This window comes from Curcuma longa, chromosome 8 (genome assembly GCF_044706935.1).
Source record: "Curcuma longa cultivar G26 ecotype Majalengka, Jawa Barat chromosome 8, ITB_CL_G26_1.1, whole genome shotgun sequence".
NCBI lineage: Eukaryota > Viridiplantae > Streptophyta > Magnoliopsida > Zingiberales > Zingiberaceae > Curcuma > Curcuma longa.
Genome location: NC_133868.1, coordinates 4,470,950 through 4,485,167, shown reverse-complemented (window position 1 = coordinate 4,485,167; position 14,218 = coordinate 4,470,950). Strand labels below are relative to the sequence as shown.

At 38.3% G+C, this 14,218-nt stretch overlaps 3 protein-coding genes across 8 annotated transcripts in view; 1 reads left to right on the top strand and 2 right to left on the bottom strand.

Annotated features, from left to right (window-relative positions):
• Window positions 1–1,733: 1,733 nt before the first annotated feature.
• On the bottom strand, window positions 1,734–4,087 carry LOC141833772 (putative inactive poly [ADP-ribose] polymerase SRO2). Its single transcript, XM_074721267.1, has 6 exons — window positions 4,000–4,087; window positions 3,483–3,910; window positions 3,160–3,401; window positions 2,935–3,068; window positions 2,757–2,852; window positions 1,734–2,613 (listed from the first exon to the last, which is right to left on the bottom strand). The coding sequence occupies exons 2-6, from the start codon at window positions 3,884–3,886 to the stop codon at window positions 2,572–2,574; spliced, it is 918 nt and encodes a 305-aa protein (XP_074577368.1). The 5' UTR covers window positions 3,887–3,910; window positions 4,000–4,087; the 3' UTR covers window positions 1,734–2,571.
• A 2,973-nt stretch (window positions 4,088–7,060) lies between these two features.
• LOC141833859 (TOM1-like protein 1) lies at window positions 7,061–10,365 on the bottom strand. 3 transcript variants are annotated; one of them, XM_074721370.1, is made up of 4 exons: window positions 10,247–10,365; window positions 8,849–9,410; window positions 8,428–8,673; window positions 7,061–7,648 (listed from the first exon to the last, which is right to left on the bottom strand). In XM_074721370.1, the coding sequence occupies exons 2-4, from the start codon at window positions 9,365–9,367 to the stop codon at window positions 7,229–7,231; spliced, it is 1,185 nt and encodes a 394-aa protein (XP_074577471.1). In that variant the 5' UTR covers window positions 9,368–9,410; window positions 10,247–10,365; the 3' UTR covers window positions 7,061–7,228. The 3 variants fall into 3 exon arrangements, with proteins under 3 accessions (XP_074577471.1, XP_074577472.1, XP_074577473.1); XM_074721371.1 differs by having other exon boundaries at window positions 8,849–9,521; window positions 10,247–10,334; XM_074721372.1 differs by having other exon boundaries at window positions 8,849–9,382; window positions 10,247–10,330.
• A 580-nt stretch (window positions 10,366–10,945) lies between these two features.
• LOC141833166 (putative inactive poly [ADP-ribose] polymerase SRO2) overlaps window positions 10,946–14,218 on the top strand; it is a 14,261-nt gene continuing 10,988 nt past the window's right edge. For 3 of the 4 annotated variants that reach the window (XM_074720553.1, XM_074720554.1, XM_074720551.1), the window contains exon 1: window positions 10,946–11,083. The gene's annotated coding sequence lies outside the window, so the exon portion shown is untranslated. Of the gene's footprint in view, window positions 11,084–11,423; window positions 11,454–14,218 lie in introns of those variants that run through there. The other variant, XM_074720552.1, reaches the window with a different exon arrangement.

Here is a 14,218-nt window from a genome sequence, read left to right as displayed (position 1 = left end):
GTCGGGTAGATGACCGTTTAAAATTGCACCAGCTCAGGCTCCAATGCCTGACTTAGCATTAGACCTCATGCCCCCAGCTCTCTCCTCTCTCAACTCAGTACTTTATTCAACTTGGGCGTCTGAGCTCAACTTGGAAGGCGGTCCAAGTCAGGGTCCAACACCTGACTTGGAACCTGACGTCCGACCTCTCTGTCAACTAGCCTCCCTTTCCCCAGTGTCTTGCTTAACACTCAATTGACTCTTCAATCACCTATGTCGCCAGAAGGATATAGGTGATCATGTGAGGGAATGGTTAACCTACCCCCATTAATACAGCAGAATGGTATAATATGATGATGAACGACATGATTTTTCGCTACTACGACAACGATGTGACACTTTTCTTACTTAGATGGGGCATCTTTTCTGACAAAATCTCCCCTCATGTTGGGCAATATTCGCTTCCTTAATCACGACGTGACATCTCTCCTGTAAATCTATATAATTCTTGCTTCTCGCTTCTCGCACGATGCAAGTACACATAATCATCATACACTCTCAATTAATCTCCACTGCTTTGCTCCTTCTTCCTTTTCTAGGGCGAAAATTGATTTGAGCGTCGGAGCAATTGAGCCCGGGCACCCCTGGCTTTAGTCCTCATTCTCTTATTGTTTTTGTAGCCTTTTTGAGTTTGCGCAGATTGTACAGGCCCGTCGTCTTCCTCTCTCCTTCTTGCCCAATTAGCTTGCTTGCTAGGAGGCCGGTGACATGTTTGAAAGGCGATCTCAACGGGATCATCAATGAATACAGAATGCCCGTTGATTACTTCATCTCTTATAGGGCGCTATTGTTGTTAGACTGGAGGGATCGTTAAGATAATCAATTGTTAATGATCGTTGAGTGATATGATAAGAATTTGAAGGTCCTATTTTCTTTTTGATTTTGTATTCTAGGGAGTATTATGAAAAATAAAATAAATTTTTTAGATGAAACAACATTTTCTATACATTATTTGATTATTTTTATATTTAAATATCTTAAATTGTCATCGAAAGTCCAAAGCAAGAGATTAAAATTTTTTAAATTTTAATAAACCAATCAACTAACTAAATAAAAATTTTAAAATTATTGTAAATTTAAGAATCAATAAAAAAATTAATTGATGTAACACTAAAAAATATTTAGAAATTAGAATACGAAGTTAATGCGAGGAAGAAAATAATTACAGTGAGCTTTTTTTATCTCGGCTTCGACCCAAATTGCGACATAAGTTTATCACTTTAAAAATATTAGATCCTAAACGTATAGCCATAACTTGATTGTAAAACAACTCGCCCCTTAAAATATTTAGTATTGCGCAAAATTATCACATATTAACTTACAACTTGATTTGTATATGAGCTTTGTATTTAATGAGGCAAAAGATACTTGGACAATAACAAAGATTTCAAGGGATAAAATAATAATTCGATATCTATATAAAGGCATTTTCCAAAAAAACAGATAGAACCTGCAGGATAAAAGAAGATTTTCACTACTATTTTATGTATCGCAATTAACAAAAGTTGCATTCTACGGGTCATCATCAAAATTTTACTGGAATAACGTTTTGAAACACCGTTTATGCGGAGACCGAAATCTAAAAGTGACTGACCCAACAATTGTTTACTTCTTATGAAATCGAAAAACTACAACATTGCTTGGTTTAATAATTCTACTTTATAGTAACCAATTCAATTATTATGTCTCAAGAACTTAATTTACTTCGGAGACTTAATTTACTTCGATTCTGTATGAATAAAGCAAATCAATGCCAATACTCACACGTTAATTTTGCGACTTACACGTCAATGAATAAAGAAACTCTCCCGCTGCTGCTTCCACCCGAGCCAAGAAGTGTGATGCACCGTCTCCGTTCTATAAAATGACACGGCCTTCTCGGATGTCAAAAACGCCAACAAAACCACACGGAAGCTATAAACATCGCTCGTCTCCGTAAATTGGCAGCTCCAGCATGAGTTTGATTCATCGGGATAGACCGCTCGGCCAAGGGTATGCTGGCCGCCTTGACAAACAGAGGCAGCTTTGCAGTTCAAGAACGTGAGTGCTCGTGCCGCTTCCACGGCGACCCTTAACCGAGTTTTTCCCACGATATCCGGGCGCGAGTAGTCATTTTATGGTCATGAAGATGCTGAGAGAGCGTGCCGTTGGATATGAACTCGTAGACTCGCAGCGGGGCACATGCATCTCCAAGCAGCACCCAAGGAGCCTGGCCACATTCCTGTGAGTAATTCTAGAGAGGATAAACACCTAGTTGATGAATTGTCCCACTTTGTTGACTTCGTAGATTAGGAAGCATCAAACTGTTGTTATTTGTAGAAAGGCAACCGATAACCGATTGGATATGTTTGGCTTCCAAATCTACTTGCTAAAGATCCAACATTAGAATGTAATTACATTTGAGTGAATATGTACAACTGCGCCCCAACTGTTTGACCTCTGTCAGAAGAAAAGAAGAGAAAACTGGTGCTAATTTCATTTCTGGATATACCAACAATGGCGGCTGATAGCAGTTTTATGGTCATGGATGCGTTAATCCTTCGTCCTCGAAGCAAGACGCGCAGCTGCGGCTCGCTGTAAAGCCAGAGCAATCATTTTAAGAATAGAAAATTTAAAAGCAAAGAAAATCTCAGATGAAAGAATGATCCAGTCTCAAGATTGGGATTGACGAAGAAAGCATCGCAGAAATTGAACGACTTCTACGCAAATAAACTCACCTTATGTTGGAAATATTTGATTGCATCCAGTAGAATCTTGTCCCCTGCTGCTTGTCTTATACGAAGGACTAATTGCTGCCTAGAAATTTTCCTTTCCTGAACAATTAATAAATGCACAATTTAATGAAACAGAGCACTTCGGAGTAACTTATATTCAACAGAAGCAGCAAATTAGTACTTTGAACTCGCAATGAAATTTCTTGATCTGGCACATGGTGGGACGGGGCAAAGATTTCGATAGCACATGGAGAAGGTGTGTAATGGATATCCATGGTGACGAAGGACCCTTGGTAGGCTCTTTCTGCAGTAATCCTGCAATTTAAGACGACGCGAAATGAGATCTGGCTGATAAAAAAAGTTACTGAAGCACAAATTGAAATGGAGTTTTGGCAATGGACCTCACCTCTGTTGCGGAAGTCCACTTTGAAGCTCAGGACATACAACGGAAGGACACGAGTGGGCACATCTTGGTACCACACCACATATCTAGTCGGGTTTTTGAGGTTATCAATGCCGGAATGGAAATGTTTGGAGCTTGGGCGAGATTGCCCTGAACCACGAACCACCTCCTCCGTTCTGCCCAATGCCACACGGCACATCAAAACATGCCTTAATCCGTCTCCATCAACCACCGAAGACATCACGCTGCAATGAAGTAATAAGAAAATTACATCACGCATGTTCGAGCGAAACTAGGTCAAAAAGAGGGCAACCATTGTTGCTCACCTGTTGATCGATACACGCTCAGGAGTGAGATAGAGGCCGATCCCGTAGTAACCGCCGTCGTCAGACATCTCGGATGACAGATCAAGCCCTCGATTCCCGATCTGAATGATCCAGTCCCTGGAAGCTTCGCGAAGGGCGAACTCCTCGTTGGCGTCGCCGTCATTCTCGAGCGCCGTTGTCTTCACGCAACGGCGAAAGGCCTCCCACCGCGCTCTCGCGGCCGGAGCTGCGTAGGAGAAGCGGTGGAGATGGAGCAAGGCGCAATGCGGGACGAGCGAGCCGATGCTGGAGTAGAACCTGTGCCGCAAGAGGATGAACTCCTCGCTATCTGCGCCGACTCTAACCATCCCATTTCCCTCGAACTCCGGCGATTCCTCGTCTTTCTTGCCGAGCCATCCCGCCATTCCGGATGCTTTCTTGCTTCGACCCTATCCGGGAAATCGAAATCAAACGCAAAGAAAAAAAAATCGGAACGCAGACAAGACCAGATCGAGAAGGCGACGAAGGGAGGCGATACCTGTACCGTACGCGATTGGATCAAGAGCCAAAATCACTTTCCGATCGCTCGTCGGTGGTTCGGAAGCAGCACTAGAAGTAGAAAGCGAAGTCACAATTCACAAATGGCCGTGGAGGTTGAATGAATCGAGTTGAGTTTATATATATCGGGAGTGGACCAGACCGGGCCGGAAGTGGCCGAGGGGGAACCGCCTCATGTTTTGGGTGCCGAACACGCGTCCACAGTTTCACGCATCTTGTTTCATTGCAACGGCCGCAAGTTTTGGCGGAGCGAAATGACTTATTTACCCCCGATCGCGATGTATTGAAATAGCCGACGTAGTTGAGCGATATGGCGGTTTGAAATGGATAGGACAGTCATTGTACGAGCACGGCGATTACAATGGTCGGGTCAGAATAAGGAACACGAAGGAATATGCTGCGGACGGTATACGCTTCTTATCCGGTGATGCAACATGTTTATAATTTTTTAAAAGATTCCCCGTGTAGTGATCCTGATCCCATGGTAGGCCGATAAAGTCAGCATATCTGGACTATATGGTTCCGTTCTATGTCCACAACATCACTTGCTTAAGGACTAAGGCCTCGTAGAATCGCTCATTTAACGCAGACTTAGGTCCTCCATACAACTCCATAACAGCCTCCCAAGTTGCCTATATAATTCGGCACCTTGAGCTACTTGCACAACTTGATTTTGTAGGTTCTTCATGCGCCTCGTGAGTCCTCCCTGTAGCTTGGCCCCTAAAGTGGCTTGTATGATTTGACACTTGAGTCTTAAAAACACTACTCTTGTGTTCTATTTACTTAGAGCATCTGTAACGTTACCGTGTTATAACATTAAAAAAAAAAAAATGCATGTAGGATGGGCCAACCAGAGGCTGGCCCATCTCACTGCACATGAACGCGTTCAAAACATTGAACGTGTTCATTAAAAATTAAAAAAAAAATTCGTGTACTACTATTTATCTACTATTAAAAAAATAAATTTAAGATGAATTATTTATCTACAAGCGACTCTTATGCCCTGTTTATCTTTTAGCTTCTCTTCCTTTTTCTTTTCTTCTCTTTTTTTTATAGATTTTTTTTTAATTTTTAATTTCTTTCCTTCCTCGGTCCGTACCTCAAAGTAAACATAGCTTTAAACTCTATACTCAACTCTTCGCTCTAAGTATTCTGAACTCTCCTAGTCCTCCCTATTGAGTCTGATCTCTTAGCTTAAATTACATGCAACTGTTGAGATAAATCATAATCAGACATAGTTCTTGTTGATATAAGCCACAACTAATTAAACAAGGGGTTTACCAATATGGATTATAATTGGATATGGTCTTTTGCTAGAATGGACCCTAATTGAATATGATTATAGCAAACTTTGGTTATGTCAAGTAATTGCATAACTAAAATTATGGAGAATAAAATAGAATTTATATTATTTGTCGATCTTAAGTAATACAATAAAAATTTATTTATTTAGAGATTTTATTATATAACTTAGTGCAAAAAATTATATTAATCATCATATCAGCTAATAAAATAAAAAATATATAATAATAATAATTATTATTATTAATGATGATATATAAATAAATTTAAATAATATTTTAAAAATTTTATTTTAAAATTTATTTGGAAATTTTTATTGGGCTTTAAATTCTATCTATTTAATTTATCTTAATTATAATTAGGAGTTGATTGATTTAATTAATTAAAATTTTAATAAAACATGTGAATTCAAAAAAAAATTGTGAGGGGTAAATCGTGGGCCCTCATGCACGATGCCCTTGTTGCACGCCCACCTCCTACCGAATGCTCACCCGCATAATGTGCCCGCCCAAATCTTTTTGGCGTTGATTGTCACCTCCAGCCCCGTCGAACCTTTCAGCGCCTGCCAACCCCGCTTTCTGATGCTGCTTGTTACCTTTGGCTTCGGGAGAGTAATCTTATACGCGAAGGAACAACAACGACCAACACGAATAATCCCGAAATAGAAAAAATCCTTCAAAATCGAATGTAATCACATTCCAGATTGGATTCCTGGATTGCTAACATTTTGTGACGTGACAGAAATATAAGAAAGGGAATGATTCATCACCTTAACCAAATAAATTTTTTATTAATAACCTTAGTTGCAAAGTTATCAACTATAATTCTTAACCAAACACATCCTTAACGTCTATCATCTAATGCAAGATAAATTTCATTTCTGACCATGTTAATAACACTTGGTGCTTCAATAAATTTCAAACGCATCATTTCAATTTTAACTTTTTTGTTTGGTCACAATTTAATTTTAACGTATCATAGTAGATAGAGTGAAAGAGCTCGTCAAGTTTAAGGATGTTTCATGTACTCATCACCACCTACATAAGTGACTAAGTTATAGTCTGCAGTTGAATAGTAACTAAGTTATAGTCTGCAGTTGAGCTCGATCTTGATACTTTGTATAGACTTATGGGAAATAATTAGCTGAGCGAAAAAGAAGAGATCTCCAAACAAATTTAGTTAATTCAAGAGTTGATTAAACAATTTAATCGAGTTGATTAGACTTAAGAGTTTATGAAATAAAATATTTTTATTCAAGCAATAATTGATTGAATGATTGAGCACTGGACTTCTTTTAATTGAGTAGAAGCGAACAAAAGAAAGCTATTAATAAATATATTAATATTTATTTTAACTAGTTGTGGAACTCACTGTTTATTTCCTTTTATTACTTAACTTTTTAAACTTATGAATATAAATCATAAGTTGAACATGGAATATCAAAATATTTAAAATTGATATTTATATATGAATTAATTAGTTAATCTATTCTACATTTTTTTTTAAAAAAAATTAATTTATAAAAAAGTTTATTTTCTTAGCTATCTTATCTAAACTATCTTATCATTTTCATTCACACATTAAATATTAAATTTTACATCCTAAATTTCATTTTAAATTATATCATAAGAAATTTAACTCTGAATTAATTTCTCCCCTAATTCCTTCTCTATTATGTCTCCTTAAGCTTTTTAATAACATTTAACATTTGTCTGACACGTCTTTGTTGATAGTAAAAATGATATAAACGAGCAGTTTGATCTTTTCAGGTCCAACAGCTACGACAACCAAATGGAAATCAAATCAGTTAGACCACAGTAGACATCTGACCCAAGTCTGAATATGAGAAATGAAGAAACACAAAACACACCAATTCCAGGCTTTATCTATAAACAACAGGAAGATACTTAGAAGGTGATCATATCATCCTTTTGTTGCTGTTGCTTCCTTTTTGGATCTTGATCCTCAGATGTGCTGCCTCCCTTGGTGCCAAAAATCATCTCATCAAGGTCGTTCAGGATGTCATCGTCGCCGCCACCGGACTTGGTCCTCGAACCAGCAGGTTTCCTGATGAGAACATCTTCCCGACTGACCCGAGGAGAATCTTCAGGTTCCACAGCAACTGGTATCATCGCGGGTTCAGGTTCAGACTGTACCAATGGAGGCTTCTTCAGCTCTTCATACTTGGAGAGGACCTTCTGAAGCTCATCGTTCACATTCAAGGCCTCAAATAGAACTACTTCATTGTCAGCTGCAGTCTCAATGATTCTCTGGACAGTGTATTGGCTTTGTTGGCATTGTAGGAAGAGGGTCTTTGTCAAATCGTCCTGCCCATAAAGAAAATATTAGTGGGAAAAACTAGATTTGAGGGATTCTTATGCGTAAATTGTACAAAGATTCTTTGTAGAGCCACACGATCAATGAAGGGGGGCCTTGATGCCACTAGTGAACAAAACTAGAATGTAAGAGAGAGGCCTTCATGCTATCAGTGGACAAACCTAAAATGTAGGGAGTCTTACTGTGTGAATCTTGTGAACCGGGTGATTTAATCGCAGTTGTTTGCTTGTGAACAACCACAATTAAATCAGCCTCAAATTGTGCAGCTATTAAGGGGAAGTGAAGGGCCAGGATTGAATCAGCCCCAAATTGTGCAGCTATTAAAGGGGCTTTCACGTGATTTCGTGAGAAGGTCTCTCCAATATGCAACCCAGTGAACTGAGACTTCTAGAGGTGCAGAACATGAAACCTATTTCAAATATCAAACTACGTTTCAAATTGGAATTAGGTGGTTCTGTCGAAAACATAGACCACTGGTGATGAAACCCAGTGAACTGAGACTTCTGGAGCTGCAGAACGCAAAACCTATTTCAAATATCAAACCACATTTTAGATTGAAATGATGTGATACTGCCGGAAAACATACTAAACTACTGGTGACGAAACTGCCTATATACTACCTAGAGATAAAAGTGACTAGTAGATGAAGAACAATATACAAAAGCAAGATAGAATCAGATAAACACTACAAAACGTACACACTCTTTTATACAAAAGATAAAAAGAAAGCTTGTGTAAGGAAATATACATATACAAACAAATAAATCACCTGATGAGCTTCTTGATGAGGCGAGGAGGAGAGAACTGTTGATAGAAGTTCAAGACTGTTGCGAGCAACATCAAATGTTTCCTTTATCTGTTCAGCTGTAAAACTAAATGTGGGTACATCATCATAAGTCTGTTGAGATAAACTATCATACGCTTCAGTCTCTGCAACTGAACGTGGTGGTGTAAAAACTGGAGCTAAACTTTCATTATCTCGTCCTGGAAAACGAATGCCTCTAGATTTCAAGCTCTATGAAAAAAAAGGGAATCAGAAAATGCTTTGGAGCACCCAAAGTGCAATAGAGAAAACTATAAATGCTGTGTTACAATGGAAGGTCCAGAACTAGTAGAAAGTATCATATTTGTATCGCTTCATGTAACATCTAACAAAATAACCAGAAGTATTTGTTAAAACGTGCTAATACCTTATAGGTTTCCTCATATACTGGTAAATATCGGAGCTCGTCCCCAGACTCTCCCCATGCTTCAATCATGATAAGAGCCTTATTCCTGTTATTTACAACAGTCTGAGGATCATCAATAAGTTTGACCATCTCATCAAGGATTCGTTCTGCGGCAACCTCAGAGAAAGCCTTCTCACAGTTTTTTACACAGGTTTCAAGAAGAACTAAAGCAAGATATTGGACCCTAGGCTCCTTCAACATGATCCGTTTCTTTATGCCGCGGATAAAATCAATACTGTTGAACCTTTCACTATTAATCATGTCACATATCTCAAGGTTAGAAGACCAGTCAGGACCCTCTAGATTCTCTGATGTCGCTTCCTCCACAATCTTCTCAGCTTGGTTCTGACCTTGAAATAATTCCTTCATCTTGAAACTCATGGAGCTCATGCTGTCTTTCATTTTCCTGCTCACCTCAGCACCCCCAATTTTTAGACGCTCACCAAAGGCACTGACTTTATCCATCAAATTGTCACTCATTTTTGTTGCTCCAAGCTAAATTTACAAAGTCAGTGATTGAAACCTAGGATTAGAACGGAGGCAACAAAAAACTTGAGGTCAGACATCCTTAGCTCCATGCAACAACAAAGAGATATTAAATCAACTGACACCAGTAAAACTTTCACCTACTAATCTACAAAAGCAATTAATAGTTACCCTAATTAACTAGTTATTTTTGTATTCCTATCGTTTAATACAAGAAAACTGGCAATATGCATTCAGTATATGGAGTAAAAAGGGGAGAAAGGACAAAAACAAAGTTAAACACGAAGAAAGTGCAAATACGCGCAATCCCATAACATAAACAAGGAAAATAATATGGATCAATTTCAAATGCAACAAATTTTACCGGTCGGCACTATGATTTGCTGGTTTTCTTTTATAGAAGGGATTAAAGAGCCAAAATAGAAGGGACTAAAGGGCGGCCAAAATAATAAACAGGAAAAAAAAACAAATAGAACGAGGATAACAAAATTTATCCACTTGAGACGCCTACGGAACATTATCTAGGGTTTGAGGCATTAAGATGCTGATTTGGGGGGAAAAAAATTAATCTTTCCCCACAAGAAACAGGCAAACAAGTTTCTTTTAACCGTGGGCCATTGTTAGGATGAAAACAAAATCTAGATTCAAAACGAACGATAACCCACAGATTCAAGATTGCAGCCGGAAAATCGCTCGCGATGCAGTGAGGTCGATTATCTATAACTAAAAGTCAACAAACATCAGTCCTTTAGAACCCACAGCAAGGAACGAACTAACTGTCAATAGAAGCTTAGGTAGTTCAAGCGATCGCAATGTTTTCTCGCCCAAAAATTGAAGCAACAAACCAGATCTGTAAGAAAAAAGGCAAATTACCCAGAGATCAATCGGCAACGCGAACAGACGAAGGAGTTGGGAGCGAGGAGAAGACGGCAGACTTCGTTTCCCTCGTTCTTCTCGACAGCCGCTGCTTCTCTTTCCTTCCGCCGTGGAGATGAAGACTTGGTCACAAATTCCTCTTTCCTAATGTTCACCAGCTTATTCCGTAGCCTCAACAAATACCATTTCCTTATTTGGTGACATTAGGCGGGGCCTTATCTATCTGCAAATGAAATATCGGGTATATCGTTGAGCGCAAAAGGGGAGCAGCCTCAGTCAAGATATGTTAACGTAAGAAGTGGTTAAGAAGTGGAAGATTCGGGCTGTTGAATATGGGCCTAAATGGGCCAGCCCAAATAATGGCAGATAACGAAGCCATCTCCACCTGCTCCTCATGGTCAACTTACCGGTGTAAGTCATTTCTCAACCAGACACGTGGCCATTCGTGGATGGTTCTATACAGTCAGTCCTCTCTGGAGGACCCTGGAACGTGTCCTGCCTGTTTCAAAAATATCGACCCGATCAACGGTCGAAGATCAATCTCATACTATGCCTACCTTTCTTGAGTCAATTAGGACCGTCGGATTTACAGTACGTCGGCGGGGGTAAGGTTCGCTTTCGTTTGGCGCAAGAAAGAGAAGGCGGACCGACCGTCCGATATATGTACGCTATCTCCGTCCGACGTCATGCGCTCGGTCATCTTTTCGAGTTCTCCCAAATCGAGAAGGGCAGGAATCCAGAAGCCGCACGCCGCCTTCACGATCGGATGCGAGAGAGAACCCTTCTGCCGCCGGAGATGTGTCGCCTAACTGTGCATCTTCTTTGCTTATCTGGGTATCGATCTTCCTCTTTAGGTTTCTTTAATTTGTGAGATTCGGTTTTTGTTGAGAGTTTTTTTATTCGAATCGTTGTCGTTATATGATCGTTTCGTGATTGATCCTGTGATTTTGGATTTTGGTGAGCTGATTCGGGTACTGTTGAGAGTCGAATGGATATATCGGTTGCAGATAGTTTCTTGAGGCTATTTCTAAGGGAAAAGCTCTGATCTGGTTGAAAGTGGGCTGGAATTGAGTGATCTGGCTATGAACTGAAATTTGGTTATATGATATTGGGAAATTGACATGAATGCTTCTTGATCGCCAGAATTGCTTGACTTAGTTTTTTTTCTTCTCAGTACCATTACTTTCTACCTTCCATGGAAAAGGTACTTTATTTATCTTTTTTTATCGTTTGATTCATTTTCAATATCTGCAGGATTCTGTTTTTTCTCTATAATTTATGTGAAGGTAAGGACTTAATCAGGTTTGTGATAATTGCTGTTTCAAGTAATTGTTTATTTTTGTTGAGATAAAGAATGAACTTCCACCATGTTTTGTGTTAAAGTTCTATCTAATTATTGGGCTCATGTGATTTATGTTTATATTCTCCTCATTTAATTGTTTTATGCTTATTTTCTAATTTCTTGTGTAATCGTTTTTATCCCCCATTTTTCTGAGCTGCTAGCTTACACCCACCCCATGTATTTTTTTGTACTTGCTGCTGCTTGTATAGTTTAAGAAGATTTGACGGTCCTGCTTGTGTCTGCATTTATACTGTTAGTTATGGATGTTCAATATAAGTTTTTAGGCTTCATCTGGTTTTTGTGTTTGAATCTTAGTTTTACCTAGTAGTGTGATCCTGGTTGTTGTGGAACAACAGTTTCTGGGTCATTGATATTGTTAGAATATTTAGGGATAAATATTTTATTAGGGATAAATATTCTGTTAGGGATAAATATTCTATTTTTCTTTTTTATAAAATAATTCTCCTAGAATAGGTCCCTATATTCATGTATAAATAGGGGTTTATTTCTTGTAATAAAGTAAGATTTCATATTATTTTGTATGGTATCAGAGCAGGATTAATTTTTTCCGCCGCCACGTGCGAAGGAGCTTTCCTTTCCTTCCTCCGAATCACGGTGTCTCCTTCCTCGTCCCGCGCTTCTGTGAATAAATGTGAATTCAGAAAAGGTACATAATCTCTTTCTCCTCGCGCTGTGGAATGTTTTCATTCTCTATATCTAGTTGTGCACTGCACTTGGTTACTGTTCGAAGTTGTTTTTTTTTTTTCAATTTTTTTTTATGAATTAAAATTCCTCTTCGACATCTCAAAACTTGTGTGAAGGTACATGCGGTATAGAAGACAATTTAGGCCACATCTAGATATAGCTTAAAGTAATTATTATCTTATTGGGACGTGGTTCTAAAAACCTGATTAGAAAAGTAATGCTGAAGTACACGTTAGTACCCAATGCTTTCTAAAAACCTTATTAGAATCGTGAAGTGTGGGTCTCTATCACAGATGATACTAAGGGGAATGTCGTGGAGTCTAGTGATCTCTTTGCAATACAACTCGACTAGACGGTCCAAAGAGTCCGTCCTATGGGTCAGTAGGAAATTGTCTACTAGACGGTCCAAAGAGTCCATCCTATGAATTAGTAGGAAATTGTTGATTTAGTCAATCGATCATCAATCACCTAAATCGAATCATGTCCCCTTTGAGTCCTTGGTTACCCTGTGACAAAGTCCATGATATTCTGCTCCCACTTCCATTCTAGCACTATGATTTTCTAAGATAACTTGGTTAGTCTTTGGTGTTCTACCTTAATCTATCGACAAACTAGATATTGAGCAACAAAATCTGTAATATCTCTTTTCATACTTTTCCACCATTTTGAATGTTTAGATTTCGATACATTAGCGTACCACTAGGATGGATCGATGTGCTTCTCAAAGGAGATCTTCCTTAATAGGGTGTGCCTCAGGCATGCACAATCTACCTCGAAAATGAAAGGATCCATCCACATCATAAGAAAACTATACTTCAAGCCTAACTCTAGTTCATTAGCTACTAATCTAAGATAATAGTTTTCTTATTGAATTTTCCTTAATTCACGCGATTAGTATACTTTGTTGTGTCTAATGTACTTCAACCAAATCGAATTCTGGCAATTGCTTGACTAACTTGGTAACTATCATCTTGTGACATGCTATACCGCTCTAGATTTCATGCTCAATGTATCTGTCAGTAGATTAACTTTCCAATGTGTTAGTTGATAGTACAATCATAATTTTCAGAAACTCTATCCATCTTCTCTAAGATTCAACTATTTTTGCATGAAGATACTTTTACTCTTATGATCTGTGAATATCTCAAAAGTAACCTTATAGACATAATGCTTCTAAATTTTAAAGCGAAGATGATGAATGCCAACTCTAAATTATAAGTAGGATAATTTTTCTCATGGCTTTTTAATTGACAAGAAGCATAAACTAATACTTGATCATGCTGTAATGGTTGCATCCATTTAAAGAACGAATCTATCCACTCCAGAAGGAATGACTAATACTGGAGCACTTATCAATCTTTGTTTGCTTGATTCACACATAAACTTGTTAAAGGTGTAGCGATGTTAGAAAACCCTTCGATATATTTTTGAAACTACGAATCTCCCACATTGACCTTGGCTGTTTCCATTTGATAATCCCTTTAATCTTCTAGTGGTCTATTGTAATCCCGCTGCTAGAGACTATATGACTTAGAAATCTCATGGAAGTAAGTCAAAAAATACATTTACTAAACTTTGCATATAGGCATTCCTTCTATAAATCATTTTGAATTTTAAGGTTCATGCTCCTCCTCTGATCGAGAATATACTTAAATATGATCGATAAAAACAATCACAAAATGGTCTAAATATTCTAAGAATAACAAGTTTATCAAATCCATAATGGCGGTAAGAGAATTGGTAAGCCTAAATAACATTACAAAAAACACATAATATCCATATCGAGTTTTCTGAATATTTGTATCTCTAATCCTCAAGCGATGATAGTAATCTTTGAGTACACAAGTACCCATTAGCTGATTGAACAAATCATCTACCTCGGGTAGCAGATATTGTTCTAGATGGTTGCAACATACAATTTT